We start from the raw sequence: 19,146 nt of genomic DNA, 5'->3' as shown, positions 1-19,146 counted from the left end.
GAACTAAACTGAATTTCAACGTATGAGAACAGGCCCTAAGTAATTCACTATTTCACCCTATTCACTTAGGATTCGGGTCAATTCGGGTCGGGTCACTACGGATCGGGTCGATTTTGGTCAATTAATTTGGGTTAAAATCGGGTCGAGTCACTTCGGGTCAGTTCAAATTCGGGTTTTGGGTCAATATCGGGTCGGGTCAGTTCGGGTTATCGGGTCATGTTCGGGTTAACTCTATTTCGGGTCGGGGTCGGGTTGGGTTAGGTTAGTTCGGGTTCGGGTCATTTTCGGATCAACTTTCGGGTTACGAGTCGGGTCAGGATTGCCAAGGTCTACTTGTAATATAAAAATACAAAAGAGGATTTTTTTATATATAAACAAATGTTTTAAATAGAACAACTTGTAGTTTTCATAAATTGTGTGTCCACTCACATCCCAAGTATTATGGGACGGAGGGGTAGCATGATTTCAGGTTTTTCATTTGAAATTATTTGACATGGTACTTTTTGACAAACAAATTATGGTAGTAAAAAACTGTTGTGTTGTGCATTGTCCTAACTCCTAAGGTTTGATGCTTCTTATCCGGTCTAAAATCATGTGCCTAATGACGTTATGTTTAACTTATAAGGGTAAATGGTCATTTTTAAGTTGCACATGTAGTTCTTTCTAGCTCTGTTGTTATGAGACTTAATTATGACTAAGATGAGAACTAAGCCATAGTATAAAATTGGGATATTTTATCAAAACGGCTAGTTTGACAAAATAATTTACCAAAACGGCTAATTATAAAATTTAATTCTCAAACTAACTAATTTATTAACTTGGAAGGAATTTGGCTGTTTCTTATTTCCTTTGAATCAGTTTGGTTCTTTTTTTTTTAATTTTGTTTTTTTTGTATTATTTTTATTTCCTTAAATATTTTTTTAAGGTGAAAAATTTAAGCAGTATACAAAACTACGAAGAATGTAAACAGTCGCAGACTCGCAGATCCCTAATTACAATAAAAAATATTAAATTAAAAGCCCTAATTTTTCATCTTGATCATATCAATCACAAAAATTTGGAATTTCAAGTATTATTGTTCTATCAAGATTACCCCAAATTTATACGACGATAAGGGATTTTAAGGCATTGTTCATTTTTTTCTATTCAAAAAAAAAAAAGAAGGTATTGTTCATCTTTTTCATGTCTATTAAATTAATTGTATAATCTTTGTTTATGTTGGCTAGTATGAATATTTTTTTTTGTTTAATGTGTATGATAAATCAAACTTATATATATTTATTTCTATCTTTATGTGTTAAAAAAAAATAGTTGTATATTTTTTTTCTTTTGTTGACTGGAAGTTTGGATCATTTTTTTTTGAGTGCGTGGTTGTTTATGTTGTATAATTTTTTTAAAAATTGAGAATTGTTGCATATATATTATGTTGATTGTTATTGTTCAAATTAATGGGATATTTTAAACTATGGAATTAGAATTTTAATAAAACCAACATTTTAAAAAAATCTAATTCTTTTTAAATAAAACCAAATAAAAAAAATAAAGTGAACCAAACGTGGTCAAAGGAATATAAAAAATAAATAATATCCTTTCAAATCAATAACTTTAGCTAGTTTGGGAATTAAATTTTATAATTAGCCGTTTTGGTAAATACTTTTGTCAAAATAGCCATTTTGGTAAAAGATCCATAAAATTGAAACTTTAAAAAACTTTGGCTTTGGTTTGTTTTTTAGAAAGTAGAATTCTTTTGAACTACTTGTTTCTATATTTGTGAGCCTTGAGTTAATGATAAAAATAAGAGTTACTTGGTTTACTTTGATAGTTTGATGGAAAGGAGGTGACTTGGTGAGTGAAGAAACAAGCAGGATTTGAATCGGATGCTGCAAAACTTGTCTTGTGCTTAATTTATAATTAGACTTGTAATCCAACTTTAATCATGATTTTCATAAATTCGACTCAAATTCAAACTCAATTATAATTTATTTTCTAAACAAAGCACTATTAAAATATATACATGTGTTCAACTAGTCAATACATACTTCGTATTATAAAATCAGAGATGTTTAACATATTATTCTGAACAAGCTTAGCTATTTGTTTCACATGTTTCTTTCATGCATTATAAAATCACATGTTTCTTTCATGAATATGAAGTGTATGTTTCAAAGGTTGCTTTCATCATTCTCGGCCTTCCATAGTGTAAGGTTATCCCTCAAAAGATTCAGGATAACCTTGCTGTCTTTCGAGTAAGCCCTGCCGCCTAAACCATCCAACTCTAACATAGCCTCTTCAAAAGTTTCCTTTGCCAACTGATATGCCCTAAAAAGGAAAAAATACATACAAGTAAGTAACAATGCAATTATAATAATAATCATAGCGAAATTGTAAGATTATAAATTTATTATGTAAGTACCTTTGATAAGAATTTGAAACCTCGTAGTAAAAAACAGCAATATTTAATGCCAAGCCTAAGCGGGTTGGATGAATAGGTGAAAATTGAACCACTGCTACGTCCATTGCTTTCTACAATAAAATTTAATTGCAATTATTTACTTGTAAAACGAAAAAGAAAATCAAATGGTATACAAAATAATATTAACAACAAAGTTAACGACAAACACTTTTAACTTCAATTTGGCTAATCACATAATTAGAAAACCACATGTATACAATTCTAACAAAATGCAACATAGTAATATTCATATTCTATATGTTCCGTATATAGATAAGAAAGATAATATATATATATATATATATATATATATATATATATATATAGCTGAGAGTTTATATGAAAGGAAGATAAATTAAAACGGTACTTAGAAATATAGCAAATTAAAATCCATGAATTTAACTAGGACCCTGTTTGATTCACCTTAATTTTGCTGAACTGAAATTATTTTTACTGAACTGAACTTATTTTTACTGAACTGAACTTATTTTTACTGAACTTAAATTATTTTTACTGATTTTCTATTATAATTCTTCTTTAATAAAACTGAATTTTACTGAACTGAACTTATTTTTACTGAACTGAAATTATTTTTACTGAACTGAAATTAATTTTACTAAACTGAACTTATTTTTACTGAACTGAAATTATTTTTACTTAATATTTTTTTTTTTAAGGTGAATCAAACAGGGCCTAAGTATACACAAAAAATTGCAAGAACACAAAATGGAGTAATAGAAATAAAATCGAGCATTTATTTACCTTATATGTTTTTAACGACTCTTCCGCGACTAATGATTTTTCATCACCAGTTTTGATTTCGGCCATATATCGGCAATAATCCGCTTTCCTGCATCACATAGCTCTCCGTTAAGTAAACAAACCAACTCTTTAACTCAATGAAATAATGAATAAATAATAATACCCAATAAATTAATTGCTAAAAGACTTAATCAAGTTTAATCCGAAGTAAAAGATAAAATTCTTTAAAATTATACTCACATCTTTAAGTAAAAGACGTAGGATTCAGTGCTAGACGCAAAAGGAAGGAGATGATCGTCAATTAGGCTTATAACGTCATAGCAAATGTTAGCAAGGTCCGACTCGACTATATTACGATAATCTTGAATACACTTCATGTACGTTTCGTTTTTGTATATTGTATCCTCCTCCTTCTCAGTTATTGAGAGAAGTTTCCATGATTCTCTCTTTGGCTCGGTCACTTTCTTGTATGCCGTTGAAAGGAGATTACGCTCTTCGACTGTTAAATCAATGTTAAATTTCACCAATTTCTTCATTGTATCGATCATATCTGTAAAATTTAAGATATGAAATCATTAGTTATATTTTAATAGTCTAGTTCATGCTTAACAATGCACATCTACTTGGTAGAGTATATAATAAATATTCTAAAACAACAATAAATATTGTTAAGTACGTAAATTAAAGTGATATAAAGTTTTAATTGATATATACTGTATTAACAAGATTATACATTATAAATTAATAATACTATTTTTCTCAACATACACTTTGAAATTACAAAAAATAGTAAAAGATTATGTAAGTAGTATAATATTGTTGAAACTCCTACATACGTGAAAGAATTGAAAGTGACGAGTTAGAACATACCATCATAGCGTTCGGCTTGGGCGGCAAGCTTAGCGAGGAAGATGATGTCGTAACGTTCGCTCGAAGAAGCCATGAGAGGAGAGATCAAGAGAATTGGAAGTACTCGTAGGTTAAGGTTTTGAATGTATTGAGGCAGTGTATGAGGAAGATTTGCAAAGTGAAAGAAAAGGCACGGTAATTCTGATATATATATAGCTATTTTTTCATGAAAAAATAATCTTGATTATTTACTTATCTTAGGAAAGTGTAGTCTATGCCTAGATAAGGTAGAAATTGTCTATGCATATTGCCTAGATAAGGTAGAAATTGTGTTACTTGTAGGATACGTAGTCTTGTTGACTAGGTCTTGTAATTTTTGAGATAAAAATCGTAAATATCTACAAGTATTTTAATTTTGGGAAACATAATACTTCAATAGACGTATTTTAGAAAACATACTACTTCAATAGATCAATGTAATGTATTTGGAAATTTTCGGTTTAGTTGACATGTGTTGATTTTAAGTAAATTTTAGAGCATGTTTATTACAATGTTTTTAAGAGGTGTAAGTGGAATAATAAACCGTTTTTATTATCAAACTATTACCATTACTTAGAGTTAGGTATCCATTACCACCAATTTGTTACCTTTTTTCAACACTATATGTGGTAGGACGGATTCAAAAATTAAAATATACACTACATCTAATTAAATAATTACCATCAATTTGTTACCAATTTGTTATCTCTTGATCTCTAAGGCTTATTATTCATAAAATAACATAATTCTAAATTACTATAACAAAGAGTAAAAAGAATAGATTATAAATATGGTCTTGATCTCCTAACCAATCAATGAATGGGATATAGAGCATGAATTGAACCAATTTAGCCGAAGTATTTTACATTTAGGGTTTTTTTTTTTAAAATTTTTTTTAAACTAATTTAGCCAAAGTATTTTACATTTAATTTATTGCAGCTTAAATACACCTTTATTTTTGCAATCCATTGACCACGTACAGGTCTGGATGAGTCCTCTTAATCGAAAGAAACATGTTCTTCTAAATAGTTCAACTTAATTTCTTAACCATACATGTTACTCCACATACCACAAAATAAAGACATACATTTGATCTATTGAAAAAGTATACGCGTTGCTCCGAGGTGAGTAAAAGGTCCAACTAGCATCTTATAATTAAATGTAGTGGGATCAAACTCTACTAGAATTACTTTAAAGTGAGAATTCACTCATCCTCATCCTCAAATGAGCTAACTTGCTAATTCGAACCAAGTTAACATGTGAGAGATTCCGATTCAATAAAACCCTTTTTCTTACCAACTCAAAAAAAACGTAATATTAATTAATTGGACACAGTCAACCAGCGAATGAAAAGCCATCAACTACCCAAAGAACCACAAATTATCCTGCTAAAAAAATCCAACTGCAACACCCCAAATCTATCCACTACTATAGTACTATCTCTCCATTAACTCCAAAAAAAAAAAAAAAAAAACTCAACTCCTCTTCCTGTGCACTTTCCCCACCAAATCCGCTTCTTTAAAGAGAGAGAAAAACCCAGAATTATCCACATTATGACTGCAAAATTAAACCCACCCATTATTTAATCTTCCCATTTCATACCCATTTCCAAAAAGTATGGACATTTCGTATTTTCAAAGAAATCCCATTTTTTTATGATTAAAAATGCATTAATTTATATTATAATATTCGATTATTATCTATTCTGGGATACCCAACAAAAATAAGAATTAAAGATTGATTTTTTGAAGATAGATTATATACATGGCAGCATCACCTTCAGCATCAGCTGCTGTTGCGTCGGTGAGTTTATTATACGCGCGCAACAATTGTGTTAGTTCTCCTGTTTTCTCTCTTAGACTTGGTGGTGGTGGTTCTCTTCCTTCTTCGTCATCTTCATCGTTGTCGTCTTCGTCTTCGTCATCGTCTTCATCTTCGCATTGTTCGTCGAATAGTTCATGTAATTTCTCCGGTAATTGTCATTTTTTTTTTTTTTTAATTTAGTGTTACTTTTATTGAATTTTTGATTTGGGTTTTGTTTATTGTTGATCATATTATTGAATTTGAATTTGGATTTGCAATTGGGTGATTATTCTATGTGTTTATCGTATTGAAATTGCAAAATGTAGGTAGAAAAATGAAGGGGGGTTTTTGATTGAACGAATTTGAGGGAATTGAGGTGGGAAATTGAATTTTGGGTTTTGGCTGATTTCGAGAAATAGGAATTACAATTGCTTGAAACTTATGAATTATGATTGCCATTGTTGGAGTTTATAGTGGGAAACTTTTGGTTATTATCTTAAGGTCAACTAGCTGTCAGAGCTAAGAAGTTTGGGTATACAGATGCTGGGAATTATTGATCGTATTTCAAAGCTGATTGATCTTTATTTATCTCTTATTCTGTAAGGGCAGCTGGTAGTGGTCCTGTTTTTCGAAGCTTTTGCCGGTGATTTGAGGAAAACATGAGGGTATTGCGATGCCAAACGATGCAATTCCGTGAAGTGTCGTATATAGAAATTTTATTGGCTGATAGCATAGATAAAAATATGAGAGGAGTATTAAAGAACATGGGGTAGGTATTGTGTTAGTTGTACTTTATTTGTATGTTTGTATATTTAGAAAGGTTAAGGGTGGATTGATTAAGTGGAATTTAGAGAGCATAATCTGATGGTTGACAGTTTGCAGTATGAAGTTCTAGTTAATTAATTTATGTAGAGGTTTCGGTGGGATATGTTCTTATATACGTAGTATTATATATGGAATTACTTAAGAAGTTAGTATTATGCATATTCTATTGTAATAATGGCATGTGGGTTTAAGGTTTGTGTGGTTGTGCCAAAAGCTTTGCGTGTGATATTGTCTCTTTTGTTCCACTGAAAGAGAAGATTTATATTTATACATGAAATGTACAAAGAAGATAATGATTGTTATGGAATGACATATACTAGGTTCTTATTTGAATATGAAGATACCGTTTAATGTCTCTGGTTTCTTGGAATTCGTTGTGTACGAGATAGCTAGAGAAGCTAGAGAGTGATCTACTTGTCTTTCTTTGCCGGTCCTTTATGCTTAGAAAGAAGTTGTTTTAAAAAGGGGGCTGAGGCCTGGTTTAGGTCTGTTCATTTGTAGATCAAGTAATTCGCGTTCTTATCATGTATAGTTGGTTCAAATGTTCTCAGTTGCTTATCTCCTCATTGGCTGTTTTGTACATATTGTGTCCCCTTCAAGACATTATGTGTTGAACCCTTTTTTTTTTTCTTTTTAATTTAGTCTAATGGATGTCGTCTATAGTAGTAACTTGAGAAATTGGAAACTTTTCTGGGTTGCAGTTGCTTGGAGAAGCAGAGTTTGGGTTGTCTCTTAATCTCTTTGGTGCTTAAAATATGACTTTTTTTATGTTGCCAGAATGAGAGGCAAAGAGGGAAGGCTGCTGCCAAAGGAGGTATTTTCAAGAGATTTTTATGAAGAAACTGTTGATTGTACATTTGTTCTACCCTTGTGGTAGTGGAGTGTGAATTGTGAAGTATGATTGTTATGAGCATCTTACCCTAAACTAATGAATGCCAACTGGCTTTGTTGGTTAAAGTCTAGGGATGTGGTTCTCAAGACCTAGGTTGAATTCCACTAACATCATTTTCCTTTTGTGATTCTCTACCAAATTAGAAATCTAGCCTTTGTTGAGTATCAGATTACTATTTTGTAGTGGATTTTATCTCATGTATGAGGGGGAAGCATCATATTTTTAAGTGTTGCTATCTTGCTACGAAAGATTTTTCAGGATTGATGCATTTCCACTGAGTAAAAAGGGGAAGATAAAGCATATTTTGATCAAGTCAAGCATATAAAGCATGTATTTTGATACAGTTAGATCCTTGTTATGCTTGATGTTCTTCGAGTTCTTTAGCTCTAGTCTTTATATTTTTAAACTTGGGATGTTGATATTGGTTTTACTTTTTTTTGTAATGAATCTGCACTCCTATTAAGAGAGAATAGCAGCTATTGATGATAATACTGATGTCTGTAAATCTGTGATGGAAGCTCAGAGATAATTGTTAAATCAACTCAGAGATCATTTATTTTGCATGTTTAGATCTGTATCTAAATGCTGGAATTGCTCATCTTATAAAATCATGAAGTTGAAATTAACTGTAATAAACCTTATCCTCTTTGTCTCCTTGGTCTTCAAAGCTTTGGCCTATTGATAAAGATTATGTTTTCAGGGGTGAATGATAGCTGGCAAAATCAAAGGTTTGAGTCTCATGCAATGAGTACTACAGCTGGAAATAAACCGTCTTCAATAGTCAATGGAGAACGCGGGCCTGATCATCTTCTTGTGCTTGTCCATGGCATCATGGCTAGGTATATGTTATTAAAATCTTTTAAATATTTAAGGAGGTTTAAACTTTGCGGTTTTGACTTTTTTTTTTTAAAACTGTGGGCATCTGTACTTAAGTCTCAATAATGTGACAATTTGCTACTTTTTTAGGTTTCTATAAAAATATTCTTAAAAAAAAAAGGTTTCTATGCAAATAGATAATTTTTCTATGATTCTTACATTCATTAGGTATGACATACACGTATGCTTGACTCTGATTCTACTGTCTTACTGATCAAGAAGTTCATGCTTAGATAATGTTTTACTTTTACCCTTGTGGTGCGGCTTAGCAATCAAGAATGTGAATGTGTTCCTTAATCTAGTTTCCTAGAACTACAAATTTGTTATATTGTGGGAATTTTTTTTTTTATATGATTCATGATATAATTTTAGCTTAGCTACCAACCCCTTAGGATGACGTTCTACTTTTGTTCTTAGAACAGCCCAAGTGATTGGACATATTTTGAAGCAGAATTGAAGAAGCGATTGGGAAGAAATTTCTTGATTTATGGTGTGTTTATCTACTTCTATTACCTAGTATGCCACTTTATTTTATTTATTTTTTGACTTTTTTTTGGTTGAAGTGTACTTTATTGTGAACTGTGAAGAGCCTCTTAAATCTTTACTCTCTTCTAGTTTTGGGATAGTTGCTATATGTGCATCTTGGCTAGGTGTATTGCAGGTACAATTTTAATTAGGCATAGCACAAATATTATATTTGATATACCCTACTGCATTGCTTGACCTTGTGATTGTATCATTTCTATGTTGGGATTTACAGAATACTATGTTTTAAAGTACTAGAAGGATCTGCTAGGATGCAAATATGAAGAGAATTACTTTAATTAGAATGTGATGTGCCACTTCAGTTTGTCAAATAATATTAAGTAGTCGTTTGCTGTTAAAAAAACATGCTTTGTGCGTCTGTAATACCCTAGTCGCTTCAGTGTTGTCATCCTTTGTCCAACGTGTTCTCTGATTTTATTTTGCACTGTTTTATGGAGCAATCTTCGATATTAAAATTTTCATTTAAACAAATCTCCGATAATTTTTTATAGGTGCTGTGGTCAAATAGTTTGTTTTTTGGAGTCAATTTGTTATTATTTATTATTTTTAGTTCGAATGCTTAAACTGCTCTTTCTCTTTCTAATATCTTCAGCAAGTTCATCAAATACCTTCACTAAAACCTTTGGCGGTATTGATGGGGCTGGGAAACGTTTGGCTGAGGAGGTGAGCTTTGAATACATCTCTTTCTATGTTTGTAGTTTTTCATAAATATTTTCCTTGAAACTAGTTCACTATGCTTAACAGGTCAGACAAATTGTACACAGGACAGAGAGTCTAAAGAAAATTTCCTTTTTAGCCCATTCTCTTGGTGGCTTGTTTGCTCGATATGCTGTTGCTGTCCTTTACACACCAAATAACTTGGGTGATGGAGATCTAAATGATGCTTCAATAGCAGGCCTCTCCACAAAGCATGGTTTAATAGCTGGATTGGAACCTATAAATTTTATTACACTAGCTAGTCCACATCTTGGAGTAAGAGGGAGGAATCAGGTCAGTCCTCTTGAAAGCTAGCCAATTTTGTATTTCTGTTCTGTATCATATGTTCATGTTTTTGATAGTTCCTTAACAGCTTATGCTGTAGTTCGTTTTACTGCATAGATTCAATTTCATGTGAAGGCTGAATGTGTGGCAAGCATATCATTAAGAAAGTTGCTTATGCTGTAGGGACATTGCTTGCCTTGGATAGATATTGAATTAGAAAACAAATGCTAATTGCATAAAAGAGTCTTCGATACACTATCATATTGTTATAAATTGCTTGTCATTTTTTATTGTAAGGGGTGAGGAGGGCGGGAGCAAAGTACAAATCTCATGTCTGCAATGGCAGAGATGTTTTCCATACTTTAATGGAAGGCATCGATTGCTTTGGTACATTTCCATGAATAGGAGGCAGAGGATACATGATGTGTGTGTTTGAGAATATGTTAATTGCATGGCTGAAATCTATCCTTGTAATTACTTTTGAGCTCTTTAGGGATTAGTGTGGCTAGTATGATTATTTTCATAATACTAGGACGGCTAACGCGCGTGATGTGCACGCCATAGCTAACCATATCCAGAGAGCTCTTCCGGTTTGGTCTTATGCCACAACTATAGACCTATAGTTGTTGGTAGCATTAATGAGGGAAAAAACGCAAACAACTATTTTTCAAGGGTATTATATATCTGCACACTATTCTTAATAGTTAAAAAAAGAGGCAATTAATGTTAATGAGGTCAAATAAGTAAATAAACATTTAAGAGGGTATAATTGTCCAAACATTATTCATAAGAGTTATCTCAAATTTATTATAAGGTAGGGATAGGGAAAATTGCCTTATGGACCATTTATCACATATGACTCTTTTAGTCTAGAAGAGGTCTATAGAGGCCCTCTCAGACAGCCAAAACTACACCTCTCCTAGAGATTATCAATCAGAAGTAGACTTAAATACTGTCTTAAGTTGTCGAGGCCTTCTCAGACAATCCAAACGCACCTTTTTTTAACACTACTGACCAGCAAGAGAGTTGAATATTGTCTTAAATTTGCTTATGTGATTAATCAGGAACGTGAAGATGAAAGGGAAGAAAACTGAATAAATGATAGTATTTAATGGGACACGTACACCTTTATTAGAAACTAATGGTCAGCAGCTCTCCAAGAGACTTAAAGATGCATATGTGATGAAACAGGTACGTGAAGGCTGAAGGGAAGGAACCTGAAAAAAGAGTAAAAATGCATATGTGGTGAACGACCTTTGCATTTTAAAAGTATTCTATTTTATGTATTAGCAAGGACCAGTATATACACAGGAGTGCTAAAAAAAATTAAAAAAAAATAGAGATACAGCTGGAATAACCAAAGGTAAGTGTTTTGAAGAAAACTGGAACCAAGGAAGCATATGTCAGTAATATATTAACATATGAATAGACTTGTGAATTTGAATTGTTTTCATATAGTACATTTCTGTTCTTTTTTCATATTGTACATTTCTGTACTTATTTTCATATACCCCGTACCAAATAAACTGCTTGTTCAGAAATTAATATTGAATTCTAGGTGTTAACATGGATACATTTTAATTAAGTCCATGTAAAAGATCATGTTGCGGCCTTAAGTCCTTGTATAGGTCTTCGTGTAAGCATTCACTTGCTCTTTGTATGTTATCTTGCTCGGTTTTGTTTATTCAACATTTCAACATGATTGAGTTGCAATCTGATAATATATTGTTGAATGGAAATATACCTCCAAAAAATTCATTACTTCCAATCTGCTCTTTAACATGTGAATCTTGGTGTTAATTAATGTTTCCCTTTTTACCCGCACTGTAAATAACGGTGGTGTAAATAATAAGTGCTGCAAATGCTAACAGGTAGTTTTATTAGCTGACTATCTGAGTGAGGGATAGCTCAAGTAAATAGAACTCCCCTCCCGATTCCAGGTGATCTTGGGATCGATACTCATCACCCGCCCTTGTGGCTCTCTAAACACCAAAAAAAAAAAGCTGACTATCTAATTATGTTATACTTATTATATGTCCTTGGAATTGAACTATGTAATTCTCTCATTATTTATTTCAGCTGCCATTCCTTTTGGGACTTCATTTCTTGGAGAAACTTGCCCCATCTTTTGCATCAGTTTTTGTTGGTCGAACTGGTAGTCAGCTCTTTCTTACTGATGGTAAACCAAATAGACCCCCACTTCTTCTGAAGATGGCAACAGATTGTGAAGACGGTAAATTTATGTAAGTTAAAATGCTGGAAGAATTCCATGCAACTGTTGTGATTTATTCTATACTTTTTATTTGGACATGAGATGACACATCATGATTGAAATGTTGAAATCAACTAGGTTTGACAACAAAAGCAACTAATGTGTCCTATTATTTTGAGGCTTTAACACCTTTATATTTACATGTTTAATTCAGGTACAATTATGATTCAAGTACTATTTTTTGGTTTAGAATTTAAAAAGAAGATAATAATATTGATGAGGACACTAATTAATTGTAACTGCTCCAATATGAGTCAATTCTTCCTTTTATAGGAGGGGTAAAAAGAACACCTGAGATTAATCTCAAAAAAAGATTAATGAAAAAAAATATATAATTCTTAAGTGTTATGTATATTGATTTTATTTTTTTGATATTGGGGAGACTATCAGCTACTTTATTTTTGTACGCGAGAAAATGGGAGTTAGAAAATTTCTTGAACAAGGTGATGAATTTGTCCTTAAATATTCTAATGCTTTTAATCCAAATATTTCCTTTTCAAGGGGAATTAATATGTCAATGAAAATTCCAATCAGGATCCTTCCAATTATGGTTAAATCTCAATATTTCTTGTGTACTTGGGCAAAATTTTACTTTGTAAATATTAAAAAATAATATAAAATAATGTTTGATCTTGCCTTTTGTCAAACTAGCAATATCTTTCTAACTTCCTTCATCTATCTTGCAGATCTGCCCTTGGTGCATTTAAATGTCGCATTCTATATGCAAATGTGTCTTTTGATCGTATCCTACTACAAGTATTTTATAAAATTATTAAACTGTGCTGTCTCTCTTTCTTTGATAAGGCAAATTTCCTTAACGTTTTCTAGATATGGTTGGCTGGCGCACATCTTCAGTTAGGAGAGAAGATGAACTTCCCAAGGTAATTTAATGTGTTTATTTCTGTTCTTTCTTGAACTTTTTTACTCTTACATATGATCTTGTCATGACTTGCAAACCTGGAAATCACTAAGTTTTTTATATAGCTACTAAACTTTGGCGTTTAGCCTGGAAGTTTGCAACTATTATGGTATATGTTTCGGGAACTTGGGTACAAGATTATGTTTCTTTTGTCGCTTTATTAGTCCCTGCAACATTTAATTCTGTGACTTTATGTTCTGTGCTTCTGTCTACTAGATTGTAATTGCCAGAGATCATTATATATCTATTGATTTTGTGAACAGGGATAGTATGTAAATGGAAGATAGTGTTTGAACCTTGGATAAAATGACAAAATGTTGACCAACCATATACAGCTAAAGATGGCTCTGGGCCATGTTGGGCCCACGTGCTTTGGGTTTAGTTAGGGCCGACCCATGGCTCGGCCCATGGTTTCATGCCGTGCCAAGCCGGGTCGAAATTTTTAAAAGGTTGGCCCGTGCACGGCCCAGGCCCACGTGCCATCATAGCAGTTGCCTTTGGCTGCTCATAGAAAATAATTATTTTTTTTTTAAATGGTTCTTTCCATTTGTTTACTTACAAGAGAGATGTACGCTCAACTTATTTTGGTCAGTGAGATGTGTAGATTGTATGTGTCCAATTAATTTTTCACTTAACATCTAGCTGCTTGCTTGTATTCATTGTCCTTTTCCCCTGGTTCAACTTCGGTGTACTGTTTTTACTTTTCCAGCCTCCTCAGCGATCTTTGGATGGCTACAAGCATGTTGTAGATGTTGAGTATTGCCCCCCAGTTTCGTCTGAGGGTCCCCAATTTGCTCCAGAAGTTGCCAAAGCAAAGGAGGCTGCACAGACTGAACCTAGCACTCAAAATACAGTTGAATACCATGAACTTGTGGAAGGTAAACCAGTGGCAATTATATTTGCTTGAAAGGGGTAACTTATATCATCTTTTATTAAATCAATTGTATTCATTGATGAAAATTTCGTATTGGATTATGCATTCATAGTTGTAAATGTTTGTGTACATTAATATGTATGAGTAGTCTGTTTGTCTCTGCAGAGGAAATGATACGTGGCTTACAGAGAGTGGGATGGAAGAAAGTTGATGTTAGCTTTCATTCCGCAGTGTGGCCCTTCTTTGCTCATAACAATATACATGTACAAGCATCAATTACTTCAATTTTGATCATGTATGTTTGGTGACCTCTTCCTGTTTCTGCTGTGTTACAATTTCCTATTGTTTTGTTCAGGTAAAAAACGAATGGTTTCACAATGCTGGTACTGGTGTTGTAAAACATGTTGCTGACAGCCTGAAGCAGCAAGAATCTTCATATCTCACGGCCAACTTATAGCACTGGGAATTGTAAGTACTCTAAATGCCCTTCAAAGCTGACTCAAGACCAATAATATAGTGGGAATATGGGATTTCTTACTTAAACCGCATGGATGCTAATTAGAAGTAGGTCCATGTAGACTTGCGTCCTTTTCTATAGTTTATTTCTTACCTTAAGTGTTTTGCATTTAGCTTGTTGGTTACTAGGCCTACTACATCTGTGTAAATTGCCGAGTTGCAAAGTGAGGTTCATGGTATTCTATGGATATTGTCTCCTTTTCTCTGGTTCTAATCACACCTCTTATCCCCAGAAGAAAGTTTGATAACATAACGAGTAATTTTGGTGCTACTCTTGCTCTAATCCGTGTTATTTGCATTTGTAATTTTGTGTGCTTAAGTCCCTGTTTGCATTCAACCATATGATGAAATTCACCGTTGGTATCACAAGCCGATTATGAGATAATATCTTTCCATAAGCCTGTGAATGTCTGGGTGTTAGGGAAATTTTAGCTCAGAACATGAGCTATCCAATTAACAATCACTCTCTGGCTCTTGCAGGTCAATGTATGCAGTAACACGTGAGCTACGGTGCTAGTTTTTTAACGTCTTTGAGCCTAAAATGTACCTATACGATTGTTGTTGACCCCCCTAATGTAAAATCCTCTGGGAAACATAGGAAGAATGCTTGGTTATGTCTTCCCCTCTCCCAATATATTCTTAGTGATCCACATTTTCCTTCGTCGTGGAATGCCTACTTGTCATACAATTATTTGATTGCCTTGATTAGGCAATTGTGAATTATGGATGTATATTGTTTATTACTGGTTGACATTTATGTAAAGGCTGCAATATTTTAGCTCAATTGGCAGCCGATTGCCATTATAATTACTTTCAACGCTAGGTGATACTACTAAGGTCGGTATAAGTTTACGACACACAACAAAATTATATAAATGAGACTTATTCTTTGATGTTTTCATATATTGAACAACATTACACCCTTCGGATAATCTGTACTACATCACTGAACATCCGCTAGGATTATCATCATTGAACATAATGAATGCATCATCGCCATTATCGACTAAAGGAAGAGGATCAGAAGTACGTTCATGGACGATGTTACCATTCTTGTGGTGTGAGGTAGGATTCGGCCGGTAAATGAAGGACCTGTGTTGTTCATAGAACTCATTAAAATCTTGAAATTGAGGATTATAAGGCATTTTCCATGGTTCAACTCTAAGTCCTGTTTTCATGATCGCTTTATGTATTTTCTTTTGTTCAGCCCACCCTGTTACGGTCACTTTTTGCATAGGTATGTCGATTTCAACATCGTTAACTCCTGAAATTTTCGAATGCTGTTAAAAAATATAAGGTATAAAGTTGTTATTTCCATTATTTTTGCCTTACTTCCCCTCATCACTTCCAAATGCGTGGCCCGCCAATAATGGACCTCACAATTGGATCAAAAAACCGTAAGGCTGAAGTTTGGTTTGAGTCTTCTCTTTACCTTAAAAATAGTAAAAAGTGATTGAAGGGATCATACCATCCAACTTAAGGAGAGCTTTCCTCACTTTGTTCTCGCATCCTGTGCAATCAATACCAACACGGAACTCCACAATCTGATGTAAAAGAGATAAAAGAACACACGTTTTACAAACTGAATTAAAAGAGCATGAAAGTCTAATCAAATACAAGCTCAAGTTCATGCTAAAACTAATAGGTGATAGATAAAAAAATTTCCTTAGTATATTAATCAAACGCCTTCTATTCTTCAATATGGGACTACTTCGTAATTAAACTTACTCTTGGGGTTATTTTTTAACAAATTGTTTACTAACACGCTGTGGAATATCATTTCTTGGTAACAAAAGTTATTATTTAAAGTCGGAAATATAGGGTATATGTTTGACCAAACTACTAAAACAAGCCTATTATACATATTGTTAGGGTTGTTCATCTTAAGTCCCACATAATAAAAAGAAGGAAGAACGAATAGGACTTCCTTATAAGTGGATGCATATTTCATTAGTATGAGGCTTTTAAGAAGAAAAAAATAGCGAAAGGTGACTTGAACTTACCGATGACATTTTTACACGCTGACCAAACTCAAGCACGAAGTATGATTTTTGAGAAGCAAGTTATTGAAGTAGAGCATATGAAAGCATATACTTCGTACTATATAAGCTTATATAGTATTAGCAAACAAATTGACACGCTAGAGTAAATTACATGCCATTTTCACACATTACTTCCTAGAACAAGAAAATGACGTAGTTAATAGCTAATATATAACACTCGTGAGTCAATAAAAGATCAAATATTAGTAGTTTGGATTATGCTTATTTCATTTAGATAAGTTCATAAGGAGTATCCCTGTCATTTATTTTTCATTTGGAAGCAAGTAGTATTAGTATCATGATTTATTTAACTTTATGTTTGTTTTCAAATAACAAGTTGAAGTTATAGTAGCCTTATTGGAAATTACATGGAAAAAGTGCTATAGACTATGAACAAGTTTAGTCAAGCAATTAAGCTAGAAAATCAAATTTGACCAAAGTTTAAATTAGTCATGTACATATCTCTGTCATAAGGAGTATCCCTGTCATTTATTTTTCATTTTTCATTTTATTATTCTTCTTAGAATTGACACGTTAATATAATCATTATTACCTTTACATATCTTTGTTATAAATTATAAAATGATTGATATTTTAAAGATATGTTATAACACAAATTAAATTCACCGTCATTTTAAATACAAAAAAGAACCAAATGGTCAAATTTACATATGTGAATATATACTACCTCCGTTACACGTTAAGTGCAACATTTTCCAAATAAGGAAGCTACACATTAATTGCAACAAAGTGAAAATTTCCTAATATAGTAAAATTTTGTCTGTCAAATTACAATTCTTCCCTTACTTAATTTTCTTAAAACACAATTAACACAAATTTACAGATTTGATTAGAACCCATTCCTAAGTTAATTTATCAAATGACTCCCACCAAAATCAAAACACAACCCTCCCAACTACCCACATTTAATTCAATCAATTCACATTAAATCAACTCCCACCTTCATCATTCATCTTCATTCATCTCATGAACCCAGAAACCCTCACCACAACCATACGCCCCTCTTTCTCTCTCTTCCATCCATCTCTCACTTCCATCAATCTCTCTCTTCCATTCGACTTTCCCCTGTTGATTTTCCGATCAGATCTGACCGGAAGCAATGCTTTTTCCTTTTTTTTTTCTTCTGAAATTTCGCTGATCTACTCGTTTGTGCACACTTGAGTCCCTAAAAATGGCTGATTTGACCCCTTTACATGATGCGTTTTTCGCTTGTGATGATGACGACGAACGTGATATTCTTGATGAGCTTATTGCGTATCTTGAGGATGATTTGCCTTGGCCTTTTCAATTTTACAGATCCGGTGAAGCTAGGGAGGCGTTGTCTGACCATTCTTTCGAGTGTTTGGGAAGGGTCCTTAATTCTATTCAGATGGAAAAAGGTGAAGATCCTGTGGTGGATTTGGAAGAGAACTACCATTCTAGGGTACCAATTGTCAACCGACAAGACCCACCTTTAAACCGCGAAGGTTAGATAGAGCTACAATTATGCGGAGGATAAGTGGGAAAGGGTGAAAATTTGTGATGTTGATGAAAAGGACAACGGGAAGAAGGGAGGTTCAGATGGAAAGGGAGGGGGAAAACACGGGGGAAAGGGGAAGGAGATGAAGAAAGGGGGAAAGGGTGGGGTAAAAGAAAAGGGAAAGGTTGTTGAAGAGGAGGAGTACTATGGTTTTACAATGAAAAATCCCCCAACCAAAATGATCTTCCCTTCTGAAGAAGCAAAAGATGGCAACAAAAGGATCAGATCTGGGATTGTGGTTGATGAGGACCAATTCGATCCATGTTACCTCGCTTTTCTGAAACATCTTGATCGGAAATTTCACCCTTCTCAGTGAATGGGCAGCGTATAATTTTCTTCACCCTAATTTAATTTCTGTTTCTGATTATATGAGTCCCTTTGTTGCTTGAAATCTATGCTAGCTCTGGTTGTTATATTCTTCAATACATGTTTTGCTTTATTGTTATTGATATTGCTACAATGAGATCATCTTGCTATGAGTCCCAATTGTGATGATTATGGATGTTGCTCCTATTTTGAATATGGTTGGCTATTCTGGTGATATTGTGAATATGGTTGTGGTTTTCTGGTTGATATTGTGGATATGGTTGGCTATTTTGGTTGATATTGTGAATATGGTTGGCTTTTTTATTTGATATTGTGTCTATGGTTGTGTTTTCTGTTTCACATTATGAATATGGTTGCCTTTTGTGGTTTTTGTTGTGAATATGGTTGGCTTTTCTGGTGATATTGTGGATATGGTTGTCTTTTCTGTTTCACATTGTGAATATGATTGTCTTTTGTGGTTTTTGTTGTGAATATGGTTGGCTTTTCTGGTGATATTGTGGATATGGTTGCCTTTTCTGTTTCACATTGTGAATATGGTTGCCTTTTGTGGTTCATGAATGTTGATGAATATGGAGATGGCTGATTGATGAATGATGAATGTTGCCTTGTATGCATGTGTTTCATTGAATTG

At 33.2% G+C, this 19,146-nt stretch overlaps 4 protein-coding genes across 5 annotated transcripts; 1 reads left to right on the top strand and 3 right to left on the bottom strand.

Annotated features, from left to right (window-relative positions):
- Nucleotides 1-2,027: 2,027 nt before the first annotated feature.
- On the bottom strand, nucleotides 2,028-3,408 carry LOC110691119 (14-3-3-like protein GF14 kappa). The gene is made up of 3 exons (XM_021868051.1): nucleotides 3,215-3,408; nucleotides 2,414-2,523; nucleotides 2,028-2,319 (listed from the first exon to the last, which is right to left on the bottom strand). The coding sequence occupies exons 1-3, from the start codon at nucleotides 3,278-3,280 to the stop codon at nucleotides 2,163-2,165; spliced, it is 333 nt and encodes a 110-aa protein (XP_021723743.1). The 5' UTR covers nucleotides 3,281-3,408; the 3' UTR covers nucleotides 2,028-2,162.
- A 42-nt stretch (nucleotides 3,409-3,450) lies between these two features.
- On the bottom strand, nucleotides 3,451-4,157 carry LOC110692112 (14-3-3 protein 8-like). The gene is made up of 2 exons (XM_021869102.1): nucleotides 4,085-4,157; nucleotides 3,451-3,764 (listed from the first exon to the last, which is right to left on the bottom strand). Exons 1-2 carry the CDS (start codon nucleotides 4,155-4,157, stop codon nucleotides 3,451-3,453), a joined length of 387 nt encoding a protein of 128 aa, XP_021724794.1.
- Nucleotides 4,158-5,546: 1,389 nt separating this feature from the next.
- Nucleotides 5,547-15,390, top strand: LOC110691094. 2 transcript variants are annotated; one of them, XM_021868034.1, is made up of 12 exons: nucleotides 5,547-6,062; nucleotides 8,323-8,461; nucleotides 8,921-8,988; nucleotides 9,637-9,707; nucleotides 9,789-10,034; nucleotides 12,105-12,268; nucleotides 12,984-13,039; nucleotides 13,126-13,178; nucleotides 13,926-14,094; nucleotides 14,256-14,353; nucleotides 14,446-14,558; nucleotides 15,087-15,390. In XM_021868034.1, the coding sequence occupies exons 1-11, from the start codon at nucleotides 5,867-5,869 to the stop codon at nucleotides 14,545-14,547; spliced, it is 1,362 nt and encodes a 453-aa protein (XP_021723726.1). In that variant the 5' UTR covers nucleotides 5,547-5,866; the 3' UTR covers nucleotides 14,548-14,558; nucleotides 15,087-15,390. The 2 variants fall into 2 exon arrangements, with proteins under 2 accessions (XP_021723726.1, XP_021723720.1); XM_021868028.1 differs by having other exon boundaries at nucleotides 5,547-6,074.
- An 87-nt stretch (nucleotides 15,391-15,477) lies between these two features.
- Nucleotides 15,478-16,688, bottom strand: LOC110691108 (heavy metal-associated isoprenylated plant protein 28-like). Its single transcript, XM_021868044.1, has 3 exons — nucleotides 16,610-16,688; nucleotides 16,075-16,150; nucleotides 15,478-15,870 (listed from the first exon to the last, which is right to left on the bottom strand). The coding sequence occupies exons 1-3, from the start codon at nucleotides 16,616-16,618 to the stop codon at nucleotides 15,545-15,547; spliced, it is 411 nt and encodes a 136-aa protein (XP_021723736.1). The 5' UTR covers nucleotides 16,619-16,688; the 3' UTR covers nucleotides 15,478-15,544.
- Between the last annotated feature and the right edge of the window lie 2,458 nt (nucleotides 16,689-19,146).

Source organism: Chenopodium quinoa, unplaced genomic scaffold (genome assembly GCF_001683475.1).
Source record: "Chenopodium quinoa cultivar QQ74 unplaced genomic scaffold, ASM168347v1, whole genome shotgun sequence".
In the NCBI taxonomy this organism is placed as follows: domain Eukaryota; kingdom Viridiplantae; phylum Streptophyta; class Magnoliopsida; order Caryophyllales; family Amaranthaceae; genus Chenopodium; species Chenopodium quinoa.
The sequence above is the reverse complement of the archived record's forward strand: the minus strand, read 5'-3'. Positions and strand labels throughout refer to the sequence as shown.